At 53.4% G+C, this 17,412-nt stretch overlaps 6 protein-coding genes across 6 annotated transcripts; 2 read left to right on the plus strand and 4 right to left on the minus strand.

The window, feature by feature from the left end:
- Positions 1-1,117: 1,117 nt before the first annotated feature.
- ACET3X_006277 (uncharacterized protein) lies at positions 1,118-2,646 on the plus strand (the record flags this gene model as incomplete). Its single annotated transcript, XM_069452471.1, has 2 exons — positions 1,118-1,284; positions 1,332-2,646. 2 exons carry the CDS (start codon positions 1,118-1,120, stop codon positions 2,644-2,646), a joined length of 1,482 nt encoding a protein of 493 aa, XP_069306637.1.
- Positions 2,647-3,002: 356 nt separating this feature from the next.
- ACET3X_006278 (uncharacterized protein) lies at positions 3,003-3,584 on the minus strand (the record flags this gene model as incomplete). Its single annotated transcript, XM_069452472.1, has 2 exons — positions 3,003-3,404; positions 3,456-3,584. 2 exons carry the CDS (start codon positions 3,582-3,584, stop codon positions 3,003-3,005), a joined length of 531 nt encoding a protein of 176 aa, XP_069306638.1.
- A 1,725-nt stretch (positions 3,585-5,309) lies between these two features.
- Positions 5,310-6,504, minus strand: ACET3X_006279 (uncharacterized protein; the record flags this gene model as incomplete). The annotated part of the gene is made up of 2 exons (XM_069452473.1): positions 5,310-5,711; positions 5,764-6,504. The coding sequence occupies 2 exons, from the start codon at positions 6,502-6,504 to the stop codon at positions 5,310-5,312; spliced, it is 1,143 nt and encodes a 380-aa protein (XP_069306639.1).
- A 1,604-nt stretch (positions 6,505-8,108) lies between these two features.
- On the plus strand, positions 8,109-11,103 carry ACET3X_006280 (uncharacterized protein; the record flags this gene model as incomplete). The annotated part of the gene is made up of 2 exons (XM_069452474.1): positions 8,109-8,837; positions 9,208-11,103. 2 exons carry the CDS (start codon positions 8,109-8,111, stop codon positions 11,101-11,103), a joined length of 2,625 nt encoding a protein of 874 aa, XP_069306640.1.
- Positions 11,104-11,396: 293 nt separating this feature from the next.
- Positions 11,397-12,033, minus strand: ACET3X_006281 (uncharacterized protein; the record flags this gene model as incomplete). Its single annotated transcript, XM_069452475.1, has 2 exons — positions 11,397-11,805; positions 11,858-12,033. 2 exons carry the CDS (start codon positions 12,031-12,033, stop codon positions 11,397-11,399), a joined length of 585 nt encoding a protein of 194 aa, XP_069306641.1.
- Positions 12,034-15,725: 3,692 nt separating this feature from the next.
- On the minus strand, positions 15,726-16,341 carry ACET3X_006282 (uncharacterized protein; the record flags this gene model as incomplete). Its single annotated transcript, XM_069452476.1, has 2 exons — positions 15,726-16,106; positions 16,156-16,341. The coding sequence occupies 2 exons, from the start codon at positions 16,339-16,341 to the stop codon at positions 15,726-15,728; spliced, it is 567 nt and encodes a 188-aa protein (XP_069306642.1).
- Between the last annotated feature and the right edge of the window lie 1,071 nt (positions 16,342-17,412).

Consider the following 17,412-nt stretch of genomic DNA (forward strand, 5'->3'; position numbering starts at 1 on the left):
ACTCTTCCTCCTCCTGCTGCTGCTACCGTTCCCACTTCCCCGACCGAGAGATTGGGCCGCTTAATGTCTTCCTGCGGAGCAACCCTGCTGCTACTTGCGCCCCTTGCGTCGTCGGGCATGTCTGCCATCTCTTTTCCGTGGGCTGGGTTGGGTTCCTTGGCTCGTGAACGTTTTCGCCGCTCCACCCCGAGATATTGTGCGCGCGTACTGTAAGGTTTCGTCACAAGCCCTTTTTCGCAACCAACTATCGACACAACTTCCCGAGATAATGGTACAGGGCCGTTGTGATGCCCCACCGAGCTGATCCAGCTACGTCCAGGTATGGCTTGCAGTGCGAAAAAATAATTTTGGAACGGCGTTTGTCCAAGCTGAGCGGGCGTGTATGTGATAACGAATCTAGTTCCCCGGTGTGCGGCGTCTTTTCCTGGAACTGAAGAAAATCCGATTCTATATAACCTGAATCATTTGCTCCACCCACAGCATCGTAGTTATGACTCCATCACAAGTGGCGTTTGGATTGTGTTATCGTGAGAAATTTTTGAACCCTCTTTTTTTTTCTTTCCTAAACCCTTTGGTTGTGTGGTAACCGGCGTAGGTTGCCCGCGCTGGGCTTAGGCGCGCACCCGTCAGTCGGCACCAAACGTAAAACTGACGGGGCGGCTCAGGACGATCTCGCCCACCTCGCCGCCAGCTAAGCCGACAGCCGTCTTGTTAGCCGTCAAAATAACCGCGACTGACACCGGTAGCGTTGTCCCACAGTGCCCCCAGGACCAGACTCCGACATGACGGATGTGGGCGTGTGTGTGTGTGGTGTGGCCATACCTGGTTTTCTCGGCTGCATGCTCGCTGCGCAGTGGCCTGATGATTGTAGACGCGCTTGCCGACTTCTCGCCGGTCTGCACCGGTGCATCTCCATCATGTTGCCCGGAATGGGTGGGCAGCGGCCAACCACACAGCGTGCGGTGCTTGATACTCCGACGGTCATTGTAGCGGCTTCGGGAAGAGCAGACTTGTTTATCATGGACCTTGGGCGCTGCGGCGTAGCCTTGCATGAGGCTGTCGCTCTTCGCTCTCTTCCATCGCGTCAATTGTCTATTTGGAATCCAAGGCTCTGGTCATGGCTGCTGCTGCTATGGATGACAAGCAGGAACCTATACCGGTAGATGAGGCTGCTATAGCACCTGAGCTACCGGTAGAAGGTGAAGTCGAGGTACCATACAGTATCTATACGAGTAAAGAGAAATGGCTCATTGTAGCTATGGTGGCGTTGGCGGGGTTCTATAGGTACGTTTCTTCCTACTCATATGAGGTCATATCTAACATAACCATAGCCCTCTCCCAGCAAACATCTACTTCCCAGCCATACCAACACTCGCCCGCGCCTTTGGGAAATCAATAGAAGACATCAACCAAACCGTTACCGTGTACCTGGTCTTCCAAGGAATCAGCCCTATGCTATGGGGACCCATCAGTGACCGCTACGGCCGCCGCCTCGTCTACCTGGTGTGTCTCGGCATCCTCGTCGCATCGAGCATCGGGCTAGCCCTCTGTCCCACGAACCACTTCTGGCTGCTCCTCTTCCTGCGGTGTTTCCAGTCCGGCGGTAGCGCGTCGACCATCGCCTTGGGCGCAGGCGTCATTGGCGACATTTCGACATCCCGAGAAAGAGGAGGATACTTTGGCATGTTCAACCTCGGTCCCATGCTCGCGCCTTGCATCGCTCCGGCCATTGGCGGCGCGCTGTCCCAGGGGCTGGGCTGGCGTTCCATCTTCTGGTCCATTGTCATCATGGTCGCAGTCTGCCTGCTCTGCATCGCCCTTTTCTTGCCCGAAACCCTGCGCTCCATTGCCGGAAATGGGAGTATCCCTGTGCCCCGCTTTCAACGCGCTATCCTGCCCATTGTAGGCCAAAAAGCAACGAAAGAAGCTTTTGACCCGGATTCGCGCGCTAAGCCAAAGCACAGCGTCAATCCATTCGTGCTCTTCAGCTACCCTGATGTCATTGTCCTGCTTACTTTTACCGGCCTCGTGTACGCTGTCAACTACACTATTACCGCCACCATCTCCTCGGCCTTTGCAAAGATCTACCCGGACTTATCGGAGACGGTGCTGGGGCTTTGCTATCTGCCTGTCGGGGCGGGCATGATTCTGGGTTCTACCATGACGGGCAAGATGCTCGATTGGCAGTACGCGAGTATGAAGGAGCGGTGTGGTGACAAGTTTACGATTGAACATGCGAGACTGCGCATCATGCCGTTCTACCTGAGCCTCTTCATCGTCTGCGTCATAAGTTGGGGCTGGACGATCCAGGCTAATGCTCATATCGCCGTGCCGCTGGTTCTCGGCGTCATGCTTGGTTGGACGTCGATTGGGATCCTCAATACGACTATGACGCTGAACATCGATATCCTGCAGTCGCGCAGCTCGGGCGCTACGGCGTGTACGAATCTGGTGCGCTGCTCGCTGGCTGCCATCTTGGTGGCGATTATCGATCGCCAAGCAGCAGCCTGGGGCGATGGCTGGACGTATACGTTTTGGGGTGGTATCTGTTGTTTGTTGTTGCCGCTCATGTTCCTGGAGATCAGGATGGGGCCGGTGTGGCGGAAGAAGCGGGAAGCAAAGGAAATCGAGTCTGAAAAGGCTTGATTGGGGAGGATTTGAAGAGGTAATGAGTAACGGCCGTTTGGTTGCATAAAAGCACTATACCCCTTTGTTAGTTTAGCATAGCGTCACATGGTTTCGCAGCGTTTCAATGCTATTTCACCAATTCTTTGATTGATTCTTGATGTGTTAAGAGACTCATACGTGAAATTGCTGAAAGAGTTCTGGATGCGCAATGGCTGTCAGACAGTATGAATCTGGAAAACTACCCGAAGTTTCGTAAACTCAAAGGCCATCACAAAGGTCTGATTCAAGAGGCCGCTCAATACAATTACATTCAGGGGGTTTTATTGAAAAACTAGCGTGTTCACACGACTCCAAGTTGCATACTGCTGTGTGCCTTAGAAGACGTGACCGAAGAACCTCGTAAGATCCGGGTATTCCAGTACTATATCCTTCGAGCGATGCGCAATCATGACATCGTTTGTGCCTGTAATGTCGGTCGTGCGGCCACGGCAGTAATGATACTCGGGCCATTGACGACCCTTTCCGTCCCTGAACTTTTCTTCGATTTCCCATTTCATATCCAGGTAACTATGCTTGAAGCTAAGAACCTTCAGGTCGGATCCTTGCCTAGTCATGAAACGCAGGATATGGTTGGCGAGCTTCTGCATCGGAATCTTACGCAAGGCTAAGTGTAGACTTGAGGGAAACCTCTTCTCGAAATCGTCGTCATCAAGGTCGACCTCGACAATGTTCAAGATTCGAAGAGCGCGTAAAGTGGGTATTGCAGAGATAACAGTCTGGGATTCTGTCAGTAACGGAAGGTTCAAGATCGCAAATGGTTATCTTACTAGTATAGCCGCAAAATTCACATCTCGGCGAAATCCATCCTCGAGTTGTGGGAGGTGATCCACATCCAAGAATGGCATGTCGATCGCCAACTTTTCCAATTTGGTGCAAGCTCCCAGGACAGATGCCATGTCCTCAGCAGAGAAAAAAGGATTAGGTCCCCACGTTGAAGTATTAATCCAGAGTGAGGTAAGCGTCTGGCAGTGAGCTAAAACACAATCTTTGGCAACGAGCCCATGCCCCGAGAGGTCCATCTGAAGTATCTGGAGTTTAGGGCAAATCTTGAGCAATCTTTCTATAGCTTGAATAGTTCTTGCCGGCTCGTGCAAGAAGTCTTCAAGGGAGATTACGAGCTCATGTAATTCGCCGGTATTGTCGGTATAGAACGAAGATAATCCGTCCAGGAAAGGAACGAGGGAGTTGCACCCGTGTAAACGAAGAGTAAGCAACCTCGATAGATTGAAGTTCTTGCATGGTTGTAGATCTCCTGCCTTTGCAACATCCAGGTAATAGAGTCGCAGGGTTGTAAGGTTCGGGAACAGTGGACCGTCTCTTGCGTGACTGAGCAGCGCGGACAAAGACATCGAGGATTCTCCAGCTATTTCATCGCAGCCATCGAGTAAAAAAAGATCCACGACTTTCGGACAGTGCCGAGAGATGAACTTGATATCGTTGGCTATATGCTGATGCCGTGTCCCGTATGGTACTATCGCCAACTCTATCGCTGAGACTTCAGACAATAATGGGCCTGTCCACTCGCGATTTTCTGCAGAATCGAGATCGAATACTTCTGAGGAGCCAGGAGTAGTGAGCCAACTGGAACTACCCAGGACTTCTATCTTGCGCTGACACGATATTACGAGGCCCCATGTGAGGGCGTTCAGAAAGAAGGAGGCCCTGAGGCTTCGAATTCTGTCTCGAGGAATTGCTGTAATGAGCAATTTGAAGCGGTCTTGTTTCCCATCTTTTCCATGGATATCCAAGTCCCGGACGTGACTCAGAATGCCTGAGTGTGGATGTAGTAAGGTCGCCATGGAGCGAGGAGACGCAGTGCTCAAGTTCGTCTCGAGTTTCTCCCACATCATGGGTGCCATGAAATCTCTCCATGCGCGACTGACAAGGCAGATTGATCCTTGGTCAACCTTCTGTCGCACCTAAATGATTATGTTAGCATAGCTGACACATCAAAAGCCGTTGTATGATCAGACTCACGAAAGCGAAGACATTGCCGGCCATCTCAGGTGGCAGATCGGAGAAACTCTTAGGTGCCATGGATGAGCGAGGATGTGGGCAGATGCGGAGTCAGTCGTAGAGTTGATGCTGTCTGTCGTAGAGGTGATGCTGTCAGTAGAAAAGAAGAGAAAATCCCAGGATTCTTATACCAAGCGAGGTGACGGTAATAATGAAAGAACTCGGCTCGTGCAGTGTTTACGCTCCGCCAAGACTCGTAGACACGCAAAGGGTCCTTCACCGCGCTAGGCTGCTTGCGTATCCGTAGACAACAACGACTAGTGATTTGTAACGTGAATCGCTTTGCAGACTTGTGATATGGGATATACCTTCTTCGTTCGGGGTGACTTTGGAAAGCATCTAACGCGGCTTTAGTGTCTTTCACCACGGGCCAATGCAGAGCTGCCTCTGGTCCGTACCTAAGTAAGAGTGAAATCGGAGAGTATATATGTTCATGGAGGACAAGGTCAGTATAGTTAGTGCACATCTCAACTTTTGACGTTTGTATACACATCGAGCAACACTCTTCGCTATGACACTAGTAGCCTATCACAGTCCTTGGGAGGATCATTGGGCGCGGGAATTCCACACTGTTAGATACCCGATCCGAGCGATTTGATGCTCCTCTAGGTCGTAGCTCTCTGTATGATGAAGTTATCAGGATACTCTCTGTATGCGCTTCTCAATGGCACTGCGACTACCATATTGAAACCCAAACTATCCTGAATACTTCCGCTGGTGTAGGTATAATGCCGGAGGTCATGGCCATTCAATCTGTCGATCGGGCACGATGCCAGTCCGTAGGAATGCATATTTTCGATATGGAAGACATTTGGTGGTAGACCTTGCTTTGCCATGTAACGAAGGACCTGGTTGGCAAAGTTCTGCATGGTTACTTCGTACAACTGGGGGGTCACAACGTCCTCAGGCAAGCGATCACCGTTCTCGTCCACAATATCGGAAGATGCGAGCTCAGGCCTACTGAGCATACCGAGAGTGTGGAGTGTGGAGCATTGGGCAAGTTCAGCCTATTGTACCCATTAGCAGGAATCAAGACACATTCAACCTCGGATTACCCACCAGAACGCCCTCAAGCTCTGCGCTGCCCTGTTCAGTTCCGTTGAGGTAAAAGTCTCGTCCTAGCTTGGAGATCGATCCCAGTTTGACTGGTGGAAAATTGATCGCGAGCCTTTCAAGCTTTTTGCAAGCCTTCATAATGCTTCCTAGATCATGTTTTGAGAAGTGACCCAGCTTTTCAGCCATGTCGTTGCCAACGACAAGCGAACGGAGTGTATCGGCGTGAGGTAAGAGACAGTCTTTGCCTACACAGCCGAATTTGGCGAGCGCTAGAAAGATGTCCTCAAGTTTGGGACAAGCTTTGAGAAATCTCTCAATAGAGCTTATGGTCTCCACTGGCCTATCGTTAGTTCTTAGCGACTCGATTGACAGCATCTTCAGCACTCCAGACATCTCAGAGTAAGACTCGGTTAAGCTGTCGAGAAAGAAAACCAGACTGAAGCAATTCTTGAGTCTCAATTGCTGCAACTTTGTGACGTCGAAGTTGTGACAGAATGGCCGTGAGCCATCTGGCACGAGATCCAATGAATCCAGACTTACAGATGTGAGCCGAGAAAATAGTTGGCCTTCAGCTGCGCATAAGAGTATATCCTGTAGTGAACCTGGGTAGACCCCTGCGGCGATCAAGTTGAGGTCTTCTAGTATCGGATACGCGTCCAACGCTTTGCGCAAGTTCTCTAAAGTCTCCTCGGCATGTCCCTCCTTTAGCGTAAGAGAAAATGTTGCCTGCTTCACTCCGGACATGATTGAGGCTGACCATGCGCGATAGTCACGAGACAGAAGGTGCGAGTCATTTGTCGGGCCAAGATTCATAATTGCAGTATCGATATCGATCCCCTCGAGTTTGCGTTGCGACTTCAACAAGCGTCGGAAGTTTGAGTTTTCGACCCTGAATTTACAGCTTATCGTGCGAAGTTGGTCGCGTGGAAGCGCTGTTATGAGCAACCTGAGACGATCTTGCAAGCCGAGCACCAATTGCCCGCATACCCATATCTCTAGTTCTCGTACGTGTGACAAGATACCGGAATTCGCATTCAACAACGTTGCCAAAGATCGGCCACCAGAATTTCCCAAGCATATTTCAGCCTTTTCCCACATAATAGGTGCCATGATGTCGTTCCATGAGTGACTAACGAGGCAGACGGCGCATTGATCGGGTCTCTGTCGTACAAAGGCGAATACGTTGCTGACCATCTCCACAGGTAGATCAGCAAAGACGGCCATGGCTTTTGAATGTCGAGTTGATCGAGAAGACGTCGGAGGTCGTTGTTAACAAGATGAACGTGCCGGGGATAAGACGCAAGCACACCGCTATTGAATGACACTGTATTGGATGTCGCAGGTCGTTATAAAGGAGACTGTCTTCTGATTGTGTGGTGTTTGTCCCCGTTTGTGCCCGTCTGCGCACCGCAAAGACCAAGCAGGTCATCGAACAACAGTACCTAATGTTCAGATCTCATTCTGTAGTAGATGCATAGCAGAAAAGTGGCGTTACTCTTTTTCCCGAATCGTCCGGGTAGGACGAAAGCGTTCTGCATTTCCTGTACCTTGGCTCGTGCTCGCACCATGGTGCTGTTTTGGACTTTACATGGCCTCAATACGAATACCGGCCCCAGATAACGTTGTAGTGGTACGTAGTGGCAATATGCCCAGAGCGAGGTTTGGCCGGCGAATGCCGGTTCGGGAGACGGGTAGTCCTAGAGAGGGTTGGGGTGGTTGCCACTGAATGCACATTTGTCGCATGTTCATGGCGGAGTGTAAATAGGCAGCCAGTCAGCGTGCAGAAGACGGGTCGCAGGGGTGGTTGTGGTGCAGCGACATGGGATGTGGTGAGAGGTGTGGTGGGTTTTGGGCGATCCAAAAATAGAAGCGACGATGCTGGGGTACCCGCTCAGCTGCCATAACTGACCAAAATGCCCCGAAGCAGGCAGGCACGACCCGCCATAGCACCTGAAGGACCGCAAATTACCACGCGCTGGACCCTCGACGACGCGACCTCACCGCGCGCTGCCATCGCAAACAAGGCAGTCGGCATCCCGCGACGAGAAACACTGAGCGACGGCGCTGGGCGCATCGCATCCTATCGTTGGACCGCTTCGCGCTGGACTCGCAGGCCCCGTTGCGACAGCAGCCGCTGCCAGAGACGTCCCATCCCTCACCCCTCTGTGGCCGGAAAGAAGCAAACCTCGGGGCGTGGCTCGGACAGGCTGGCCATCACTCTCTACGGGCACTGCGGGCTATATCCATGGCCTGCTATTGGTGTTAGCGCGGTCGCGATTCATCCCCAGGCTCTCATGGCACGCTGACGGGCCGAGGAAGCAGCAGAGCGCGACACGCCGTGGAGAACCATGCAGGTCGACTTTGGCGACGAGGGAGAGACGGAGCACAGTCTGCACCTCACAGCCAACGCCCACCAACACTACGAACACGCCGGGCCGGGCAGCGCGCCCGCCTACTCGCACTCGCCTTTCCGGCATCCAGGCGGCGACGGCCGTGTGCCAGCAATCGACCCGGGACTGGAGCAGAGCACAGGTGCTGCCAGCCGCAATGTGCACACGCCCATGTCGGCCGTCCCCCATCAGGCCCAGTCCAGTCACCTACTTCAGCCTGACAATGCCGCCCACCTCGCACACGGCTTCTATGGCGACATGCGCAGCTCCCAGACCCCCCCAGCGTCTGCGAATGCCTCGCCGCGGTTTGCCCACATCTCCCCCACCAGCCAGCCGCGCCAGGTCACATCGCACGCCTCGCACTACGAGCCCGCCGACCGCGACACGCCCTCGCGCGACGTGTCCGACGACACCATCGACGACGCCTACGCCGCCTTCATCCTCTACTGCAACCCAAACTTCCCCACCACCATCGACACGACCGAACTCGTCAAGCTGTTCCGGACGCCGCCCAAGAGCGACGGCAACGCCTTCAGCACATGGACGCTCTTTGAGCTGATACGCAAGTTTGATGCAAAAGAAATCAAGACATGGACACAATTGGCGCTCGACCTGGGCGTCAAGCCGCCAAACACGGACGAGGGCCAAAGCACGCAAAAGGTGCAGCAATACTCCGTCAGACTAAAGGTAAGAGCTCTTCAATTCACTTGTATTCCGAGTCATTTCATACCAATACACTGGTTCATCAGTCTTCTCATCTTCTGGCGTCATTGGTTCCAACCCTGTGTTCATGCATGTCATCCGGGTCATGCGGCGCAGTCGATATAAGCCTCCAACGCCTCATTGTGATCGGGACCATGTAGTTGGTATCCGGCGCAGTATGCGAACCGAGCCACTGACAGGACCGACGTACCTGAGATGAACTGTACTTCGCGGCTGGGCCGCGATTATGGCTTCAGCAAGGCAGCGGGGGCGCAGAATTTTTTTCACATGGCGCTGGAGATCTACGATGCTACGTGCCATAGCAATCCTTCTGAGCTCTGCTAATTACAAACAGCGATGGATGCGCGCCATGCACATTGATGCCTTCTTCGAGTATCTGCTGGGCAAGCAACATCCCTACTTCCTGCAGATACCCCACCCCCACAACCCATTCCCGAGTGAAGGACGCGATGGGGTTCCTCTGGAGGAAGATCTGGCTATCCGGGCCCTCGATTCCAAATTCAAACCTAAGCGCGGACGACGGAAAGCTGACGATGGAGATGATGACATTGACTTCGATGAAAGCACACCGGCTCGTAAGCGCCCACAGTTGGACACGTCAATACCGTTTGGCAACGTCCTGCAGCCCCAATCAGCGTATCCTACAAGCGCCCATCCCAACAATATCCACGGCGGCTTTCTTACACCACAAGATCCATGGACTTCAGTCTCTGCCGTCACGCCTTCTTCAGCTTTGACAGCAGCTTCAGCACCAAGTCGCCTAGGCCAAAGTAACCTAACTCCGTATTCAGATTCTCCAATGTCTGGACAGCATATCCGGTGGCGACTGAACACGCAGGACACCCCTCAGACCCCTCACCCACTGTCAGCAGTAACCCCACAGTCGGCATACCCATTCTTCGATGAGCCCCAGTCTGCTGTCACACCATCCAGTGCGAGATCGCGCTCTCGTCGGCGTCACGGTCCCGCTGTATCGTCGGCATGGTCAGCCAGCAACACCTCATCCACTGGCAAGTTGCGTGGCCGGCCTCCGCAGAACCGTTCAATACGAGACGGACCATACACTACCTTCCCGGCCAACCCGAAGACCAAAGAAGGACCACCCATCGACCGAACGCCAGGCAATCTAACCCCCATTGTCGAGCGCGCGCACTCCGACCCCCCAGCTCCCGAGAACTCCTTCCGCTTCCCTCCAACCCCCGCATCCGCCATTTCGCCCTCCAAAATGGAAGGCCAGTTCACAGGCGGCATGCCTCAAAAGCAACGGCTAAGTCTGCAAGTCCCTCAAAACGTCGGAAATCCCGTTGTCCGCCTCGTTACGCCAACCGTCCTCGTAAACGGCGAGGAAAACTCCTCTCCAGGCACGAATCTAGGCCCTTCCCCCGCTTCAACACAAGTCCCACCAGGTCACCACCCGTATGAGCAACAGAGCATGTATCAAAAACAACCTGATAGACCGACCCATCAAACATACCACGGCGCACTTACGCCCTCTGAAACGCCAGCGCAAACAAGACCGCCACCACCGCCGCGCTCGCAAACGTCTCCAGCAGACATTTCAACAGCCACATCCTCACTGCCAGCCATCGCGCCGGAGACAATCAACCGCGCTCTCGCCGCAGAACTGATCCGCGCCCCGCTCACAAACCGCCGCAAACGACTGAGGGGCAACGAAGCAAAAACACTGGCTACAGCCATCCTACAGCCGCTCTACTCGAAACCTGCATCTGGTCTTTCTTCTTCAACTTCGCCTGCAAACAGCAAAGTCATGTCCGACTCTGCGCTCGGTGTAGCGATAGCGAGTTGTCTAGGTCTTACATCTGCGGTTGGCGTCGGCATCGGTGGGCCGACGGGAGGCGTGCGGCGTGTAGAATGTATACGGTTCCGTGTTGGCGGAGACGGGTACGAGTCACCTGTTGATGATGAAGATGAAGAGAGTGAGAGTCCGCGTGACGGGACGAGGATTAAAGAGACTTTTGATGTCTTTTTTGGGGTGAATTTTGGGGGACTGGTCGGGGAGTGGGTTGTCAAGGGCCTGGAGGTGGGTGGGTCGAGTGAGGAGATGATGGGTGAGCTGGGTGGAGAAGGGGCGAGGGGGAGAGAGGAGGGGGAGAGGAATGAGACGCCGGCGGCGTGGAAGACAAAGTTCCTGGATGCACAGCGCAGGTTGTGGGAGAAGGAAGAGGAGGTTAAGAGTCTCAAGGATAAGATTCTTGAGGCTGTTTTGTAGTGCTATGCTTCGTTTCGTTGAGCAGCACAGAGATGGGAGGCGCTGCGTTTCTAGGAGGGATTTCTTGTGTATATTGGGCGTATGGTTGGGAGGTTGGTTCTGCTATATACCCCCGTTGCTGTTTTGGGATTGGGTTCGGGATGAACAGGAAAATCTTGTATGTCGGAATGGATGTCTGTAGATAGCATAGCGTGTGTAGGCTGTTGTGGAATTTGTGCATCGTATTGTTATAATCTTGGATATCCAATCATGTGATATGTCTTCCAACCAGTTCTAACATGGCTCCAAACATATCAAGCCTCCTGCTTCTCCCACGGCTTCTTCCTCTGCGGCTTACTCGGCTGCGTGCCCTGTCCCTCTAACACGGTAGGTGGAATCTCTTTGATTCCCGGTACCGGCTTCCCGCTCGTAATCAACTCGACGATGTGCGCAAAGGACGTTGGGTACGGCGCCGGTGGTTCGCTTGTGGTTGTCGGCGGTGGCATGATACCGCTTGCCTCGGTGCTTGGAGGTAGCTCGCTAGTTGTGCTTATCGGCAGGCTGGTTGTGGACGCATTGGGTGTAGCAGTGCCGGGTGGGAGCATCTCGTCGACGACCGAGGAGGCGAGGACATTGTGGGGTGTTGGCGGGGTTGGGGCAGGCCGGTTACGCGCGTTGCGGTAGGCTTTGTAGGCGTCAAAGTCTATGTTCTTGTTGTACTTTCTGGAGGGTTATTAGCACGCTGTTCGATTGTACAGGTGACATGGTGTCGTACCTCGCATAGTAAAAGCATCGCGCGCGCAATGCTAGCTCCGTCGCCTGTTCTGGGGTGCTGTTGCTGCCAACGATGGCTTGCAGACCGGCTTGGAATTCAATGTCGTCGTCCCAGTTGTAGCGATCTAGGGCCTCGTAGATGTCGTTTAGACCATCCTCGGTACTGGTGACGCTCATGGCGAGGAAGAGGGCGATCTGATGCCCAACCAAAACAAGCCCGGTCCAACTATAGAATACCCTAGGAGAGCAAATAAATCACGACCTCAAGGGCCAAGGATACGCAGGTTCATCTGCTATGGCGGAGCATGGATGCAGCCTATCGGGCTTGTAAACACTGCTGGTGGCACTGTGGGGTAAAGGTAGCCCGAGGTGATGAAGGAGGCTCAAGCTTCCAGACTACGCCTCGCTAAACGCGCGCCAAGTTTCTCAGCTTCAGCCCACGACCACGGAGCTCTCCAACCTTCTCTCACCCCTCACTCCTCCATCAACCACTCTGCCCCTTCACACCCACTTTCCCGCCTTCTTTCCTTGTCCATTGAGCTTCTATTCCTTTCGATACCCGTTTTGATACCCACGTTACCCAGCCATGTCCGAGTTCATCGGGTTAGTCGCAGCTCTCCAATTCGAGCTGGAGCTCTAGCTGACGTCGGACGCGTAGATCTCGCATTTCTCTCATCTCAAAGAGCGACATCCGGTTAGTTTGACACGGCGTTGCTTCATTGTGCGACGCGACTAACATCCCGCAGCTATGTCGGCACGCTCGTTGAGATCAACTCAGAAGCCTCCACAGTCTCATTAGACAATGTGCGCTCCTTTGGCACAGAGGGTCGCAAAGGCGGCAAAGACGAATACCCGCCATCAGACGTCGTATACGAGCAGATTGTCTTCCGAGGCAGCGACGTGAAGGATCTGCGCATCGAGGAGCCTGTCAAGGAAAAGGCCCAGCCTGCAATGCCCCAGGACCCAGCCATCATCGGAGTAAGTCTATGACAACACCCTGCTTTTTTCTTTTTTCGATGATGTAAAATTTTCGGATGTAAATCATTAAACCACCGAGAGCGCAAAACCGTGTGGATATTTTCCGTTGCCTTCCTTCTGAGATCCTTACCTACAATCTGTTCTTGTCACATTTTGTTGGAAGCAAAGCTGACGCGACGCATGCGCCACAGGTACAACAAGCCCAGTCGCGGCAAGAGGGTAGTCCACAAGACATTGCCGGTCGCCAACAACCGCCGCCGAATTTTCCTCAACCAGGTCAATTCCCGCCTGGTGGATATCCTCCGTTCGGTGGACCCGGTGGCCCTGGTGGTGCATACGGCAACCGATTCGGTCCTCCGGGTGGTTTCCCTGGCGGTCCAGGTCCTTTCCCAGGTCCTGGAGGCCCACCAGGCGCGTTTGGCATGCCGCCGCCTCCATTTGGAGCTCCTCCAGGCTGGTTCCCCCCAGGCCAAGGCTTCCACCAGCCTCCTGGTCCGTTCTCACCGAACATGCCTATTGGCCCTCCCGGCTTGAACCAGAACCAACCTCCACAAGGCCCACGAGGCCCGTCAGGTCCCCAAACAGGCAAGGACGAGAAGCCAGGTCAGCCACAGCAACCAAAGGTCGCCGAGGCGGATGGTGCGTCAGTCAAGCCACAACAAAAGAACGGCGCAAAGGCATCTGGCTCCACACCAACATCGGCTGCTGCAGGCAAGCAGGCTCCTCCGCCACCGGTCGACTCAAAGCCTGATGTTGCGGCTGCATTGGCACCACCTCACCCCAAGACGACTCAGCCGCCGTCCAAGGGTGGGCCCAAAGGTGGACGAATCATCCCCGCTGTGCCGATCCCAAGCCCGAGAGCAGCAAAGACGGCACCTCATACCCAAGAAGGGCCTGCTGCTTCTACCGCTCCCGTACAGATGCCCAGCGCCGCTCAGCAGCAGAATGCTACTCAGCTAGCAACTGCAGCTGTCGCCGAGGCCATGGCCAAGCTCAACCTCCAGAACAAGGGTCAGGCGCAAGGTCAACCACCAAGTCAGCCTCCTGTCTCGGATCCCATGAACAATCTGGCACAACAGGTGCAAGGCATGCGCGACCAGCAGAGCCGTCAGCACCCACCCCGTCAGCGAGGAACAGGCGAATTCCGCGGTCGAGGCGGAAGGGGAGGACGGGGTGGCGCTCATCCTCAACATCCCAAGATGGAGGTGCCCACAACCGATTTCGACTTTGAGTCGGCAAATGCAAAGTTCAACAAGCAGGACTTGATCAAGGAAGCCATTGCCTCTGGCTCTCCCATGGGCGATGCGCCAGCTGTTCCAGCTGTCGAGGCTGCATCCGCACAAAAGGAGGAGGTCGTCATCCCTGGCGGATCCATGTACGACAAGAGCTCTTTCTTCGACAACATCTCGAGCGAACTCAAGGATAGGGAAGAGGCTGCCATGCGTGGCCAGGAATTCAGGAGCCAGGAGCGCCAGAAGAACATGGAGACCTTTGGTCAGGGCAGCGTTGACGGGTTCCGTGGAGGTCGAGGACGTGGACGTGGCCGTGGACGCGGCCGCGGCTTTGGCGGCGGATACCGTGGTCGTGGTGGTGCGCCCCGGGGTCGTGGCGGCGCGGAGTTTGGTGCTCAGCCTGCCGCTTAATAGGCGGTTGAGGGCCCAGTGAATCCAAACCTCCAAAGCGGCGTTGCCTTGAATGGCTTCGCGCAGCTGCTCTTCCAGCGATCTCATTCTGTGTTTTGTTTTCAGTTTCAGCACTGCGAGCGTGTCTTTTGTGTGTCTTGTTCTGTCATCATCCACCCCACCCCATCCACAGCTCCATGGGCGTGGCTACGACTTTGAATGTTCTTTTTTTTCTGGCGGCGTGTCTAGTGGCCGTCATTGTATTTGTAGATCTGGAGGGGAGGTAAAAGTCCGGAACACTTGGGGTGGGAGATTATTTAGGAGGATGGTACAGGGAAGGCCTGACTGAAGTCAAAGGCAATAGGCATACGTGCTATGATGATGAATGAAGATTATGAAGACTTGATCTACATCTTTGTTTGGTTTGGCTTGGTTCTGTTGTGAATGAATGTGAGGGAGGTGAAGTTTTATGGCTGCTACGGTACTGCTTGTACAGGGAGGTTTTGTTTTCCTTGTCAAGAGCTACTGGCTGCTGTTGAAGCTCCCTTCTGCTACAGGGCCCCAAGTCTGGCCAGAGTGGAAGAGCGTTAACGTGTGCCTTGCAGTTCGCAGCGATACAAAGAGCTTGCATTAGCGGGATGCGTACTGTGTTCGATCGATCAGGATGTTAGTTTTCTGCTGTTTGAAACCAAACACCACGCTAGAGACGGGGATACGAGGAAAGGAATTACGGGAGCTCTTGGGTAGCTGGCTGTAGCATGTAATTGCACAAGAGACGGTCAGTCTGTGGATGTTGTTGGTACTCAAGCAGTTAAAGTTGGAGGCACGGAAAGCTCTTTAACGACGACAGACAGAGCGAGAAGGGAGAAGTGATAGTGGGGAAGCAGAAAGCGGAGGGAATAGACAAAGACAATAAACTCATCATGTGGAAGGAATGTGAAGCAAAAAGATGGTATACGTAACATGGACGAGGAGAGGCAGGAGGCAGTCTTAGATGGGGGCTGATAAGTTCAATTTGGCCTGATGTCGCAGCACTCTAGGAAGAAACCATTGTCCTTGTACTTGTTCGATGTCTTTACAAGAGCCCGGGGTGCTATTAGAATCCCAGAATCCGCGCTCAGATAATGATACTATCTAAATATGTTGCACAACTCCTTACGTTGTTTCGCACCTGTCTTTCCTGGACGCCCTTTGCAGTCTCGTCGTACCCGTGCTGCCCACTTCTTCACCACTCGCAAGTAGCCGAGAGGTCTTTCATAGCTGCGTGTCTCAAGTCGGGACAAGGATTGGAAACTCAGCTGGAAGTATCGGAACAGCAACGATGTCTTCTTGACCGTTCATGGTACGGGTCACGCCATACTTGTAGTAGTACCGAGGCCATTGATGCCCATTTTCATCGGAAACAGGTCGTTCAGCAATGTTCACATGTTCCGGCGCCATGGCTAGAGCTCTGATGTTGGACCCATGCCCAGCGAGTAGACGAAAGACTTCTGTAGCGAATGCCTGCATGATTGCTTGTGAGGTATATATGTGCTTCTCTGGAAGGCTGACCCACTGCAGGCTATTCGGGTTTGGATTCATCCCGTAATCGATGCTGGGTGCTGTGAAAATCCGTAGTGTCTCGAGATTTTGGTGCTTCGCGATAGGAATCTGGTCCGCTTATTAATGACTGGCTTATGCGTGTGAGTTTCTCACGTACCAGTAGAGACTCCACTTCATTCAGAACATAGTCACCGTCATATTGCTTGAACAGCTTGAGCTTTGCACCAAGATGTCGAGCGTGACCAAGGTTGATCGGGCAGAAGTTGATTGCCAAGTGGACAAGGTTTGGCGCCTGTGCCAGGAGCTGATCAAGCTCAAAGCCGGTGTGGTGCCGATCTTGCATCCCAGATGAAGCTGCTAGAGCAAGACGTTTCAATGAATTTCCGTGTCCAGCCAGGCATGCTACGTCGATCAAACGCCCTTTACCAGTATCTAGCCAAAGCCTTTTTAGTGACGAAGTGGATCTCAGCAGAGTTTCGATCGCTTGTACGGCCGCGTCCGAGGGAGTCGCCCAGGGATCGAGTATTATCTTTAGCTTTCTCAGGGCAGGTACTCGCGAAGCGCCTGGAGCGAGAGCAGTAAGAAAGGCTCCAACGCTGCGACATTGAACGACAGAAAGTTCGCGTAGAGTTGATAAATCAATGACAGTGAATAGCGAAGCAGGATGCGTCTTGAGATTCAGCTGAAATAACTGAAGGCAGTTCAGCTGCAGATTCTGACCGGCTGCTCCTGGTGCTCCAAATGCATCATGTCCATGCGAGTCACGGAAGGAGAACTCGTGAAAGTAGCCCTTCAAACTCAGGGCCTTGAGCTTTGGTGTATTCTTGAAAAGATAGGCGTTGTTCTCGTACACGGTATCGTTCCTGTAGATGATGGGAATTTGAAGCTTTCGAATGTTTCGTAACATAGGCGTGACCCATGAGCCATGGATGGCGAGATTGGGGCTGAAATATGAGCTGGTGTTCAAAGCCACATGCCGAAGCTGAAGTGTTTGGAGTGTTTGCTGGGATTGTAGAATGCTCAGCAACGTCGGCACACTGATAGCAGTGTCGAATCTGATCTTTGAAAGACAGTTTCTAGGGAGAGCGCCAATGATGAGCTTGAAAGCAATCCCAAATTCGGAAGCCATAACAAACTCCATGTTGTTGTCCAGTTCGGTGGAGACGTTGACAATACGCACATGGGCAAGGACTCCGTTATCTGGTTTCAGCAAACAAGCCAGCTCTCCTGGTAAGGTGGTTGCGATTCTCAGTGTAAGTTTTTCCCAGAGGATAGGCGCCATTAGATCTCTCCAAACGCGACTCACAAGGCAAGCCGATTTTCTGTGGTTGCTTTGGAGGAGATGACGAAAGACTGCCACCTTCATCTCAGTGGGGAGGGCGGAGAACGTCGGGGCGATACTGGGTTCAGCCAT

The sequence above is a fragment of the Alternaria dauci genome, chromosome 5 (genome assembly GCF_042100115.1).
Source record: "Alternaria dauci strain A2016 chromosome 5, whole genome shotgun sequence".
Lineage (NCBI taxonomy): Eukaryota > Fungi > Ascomycota > Dothideomycetes > Pleosporales > Pleosporaceae > Alternaria > Alternaria dauci.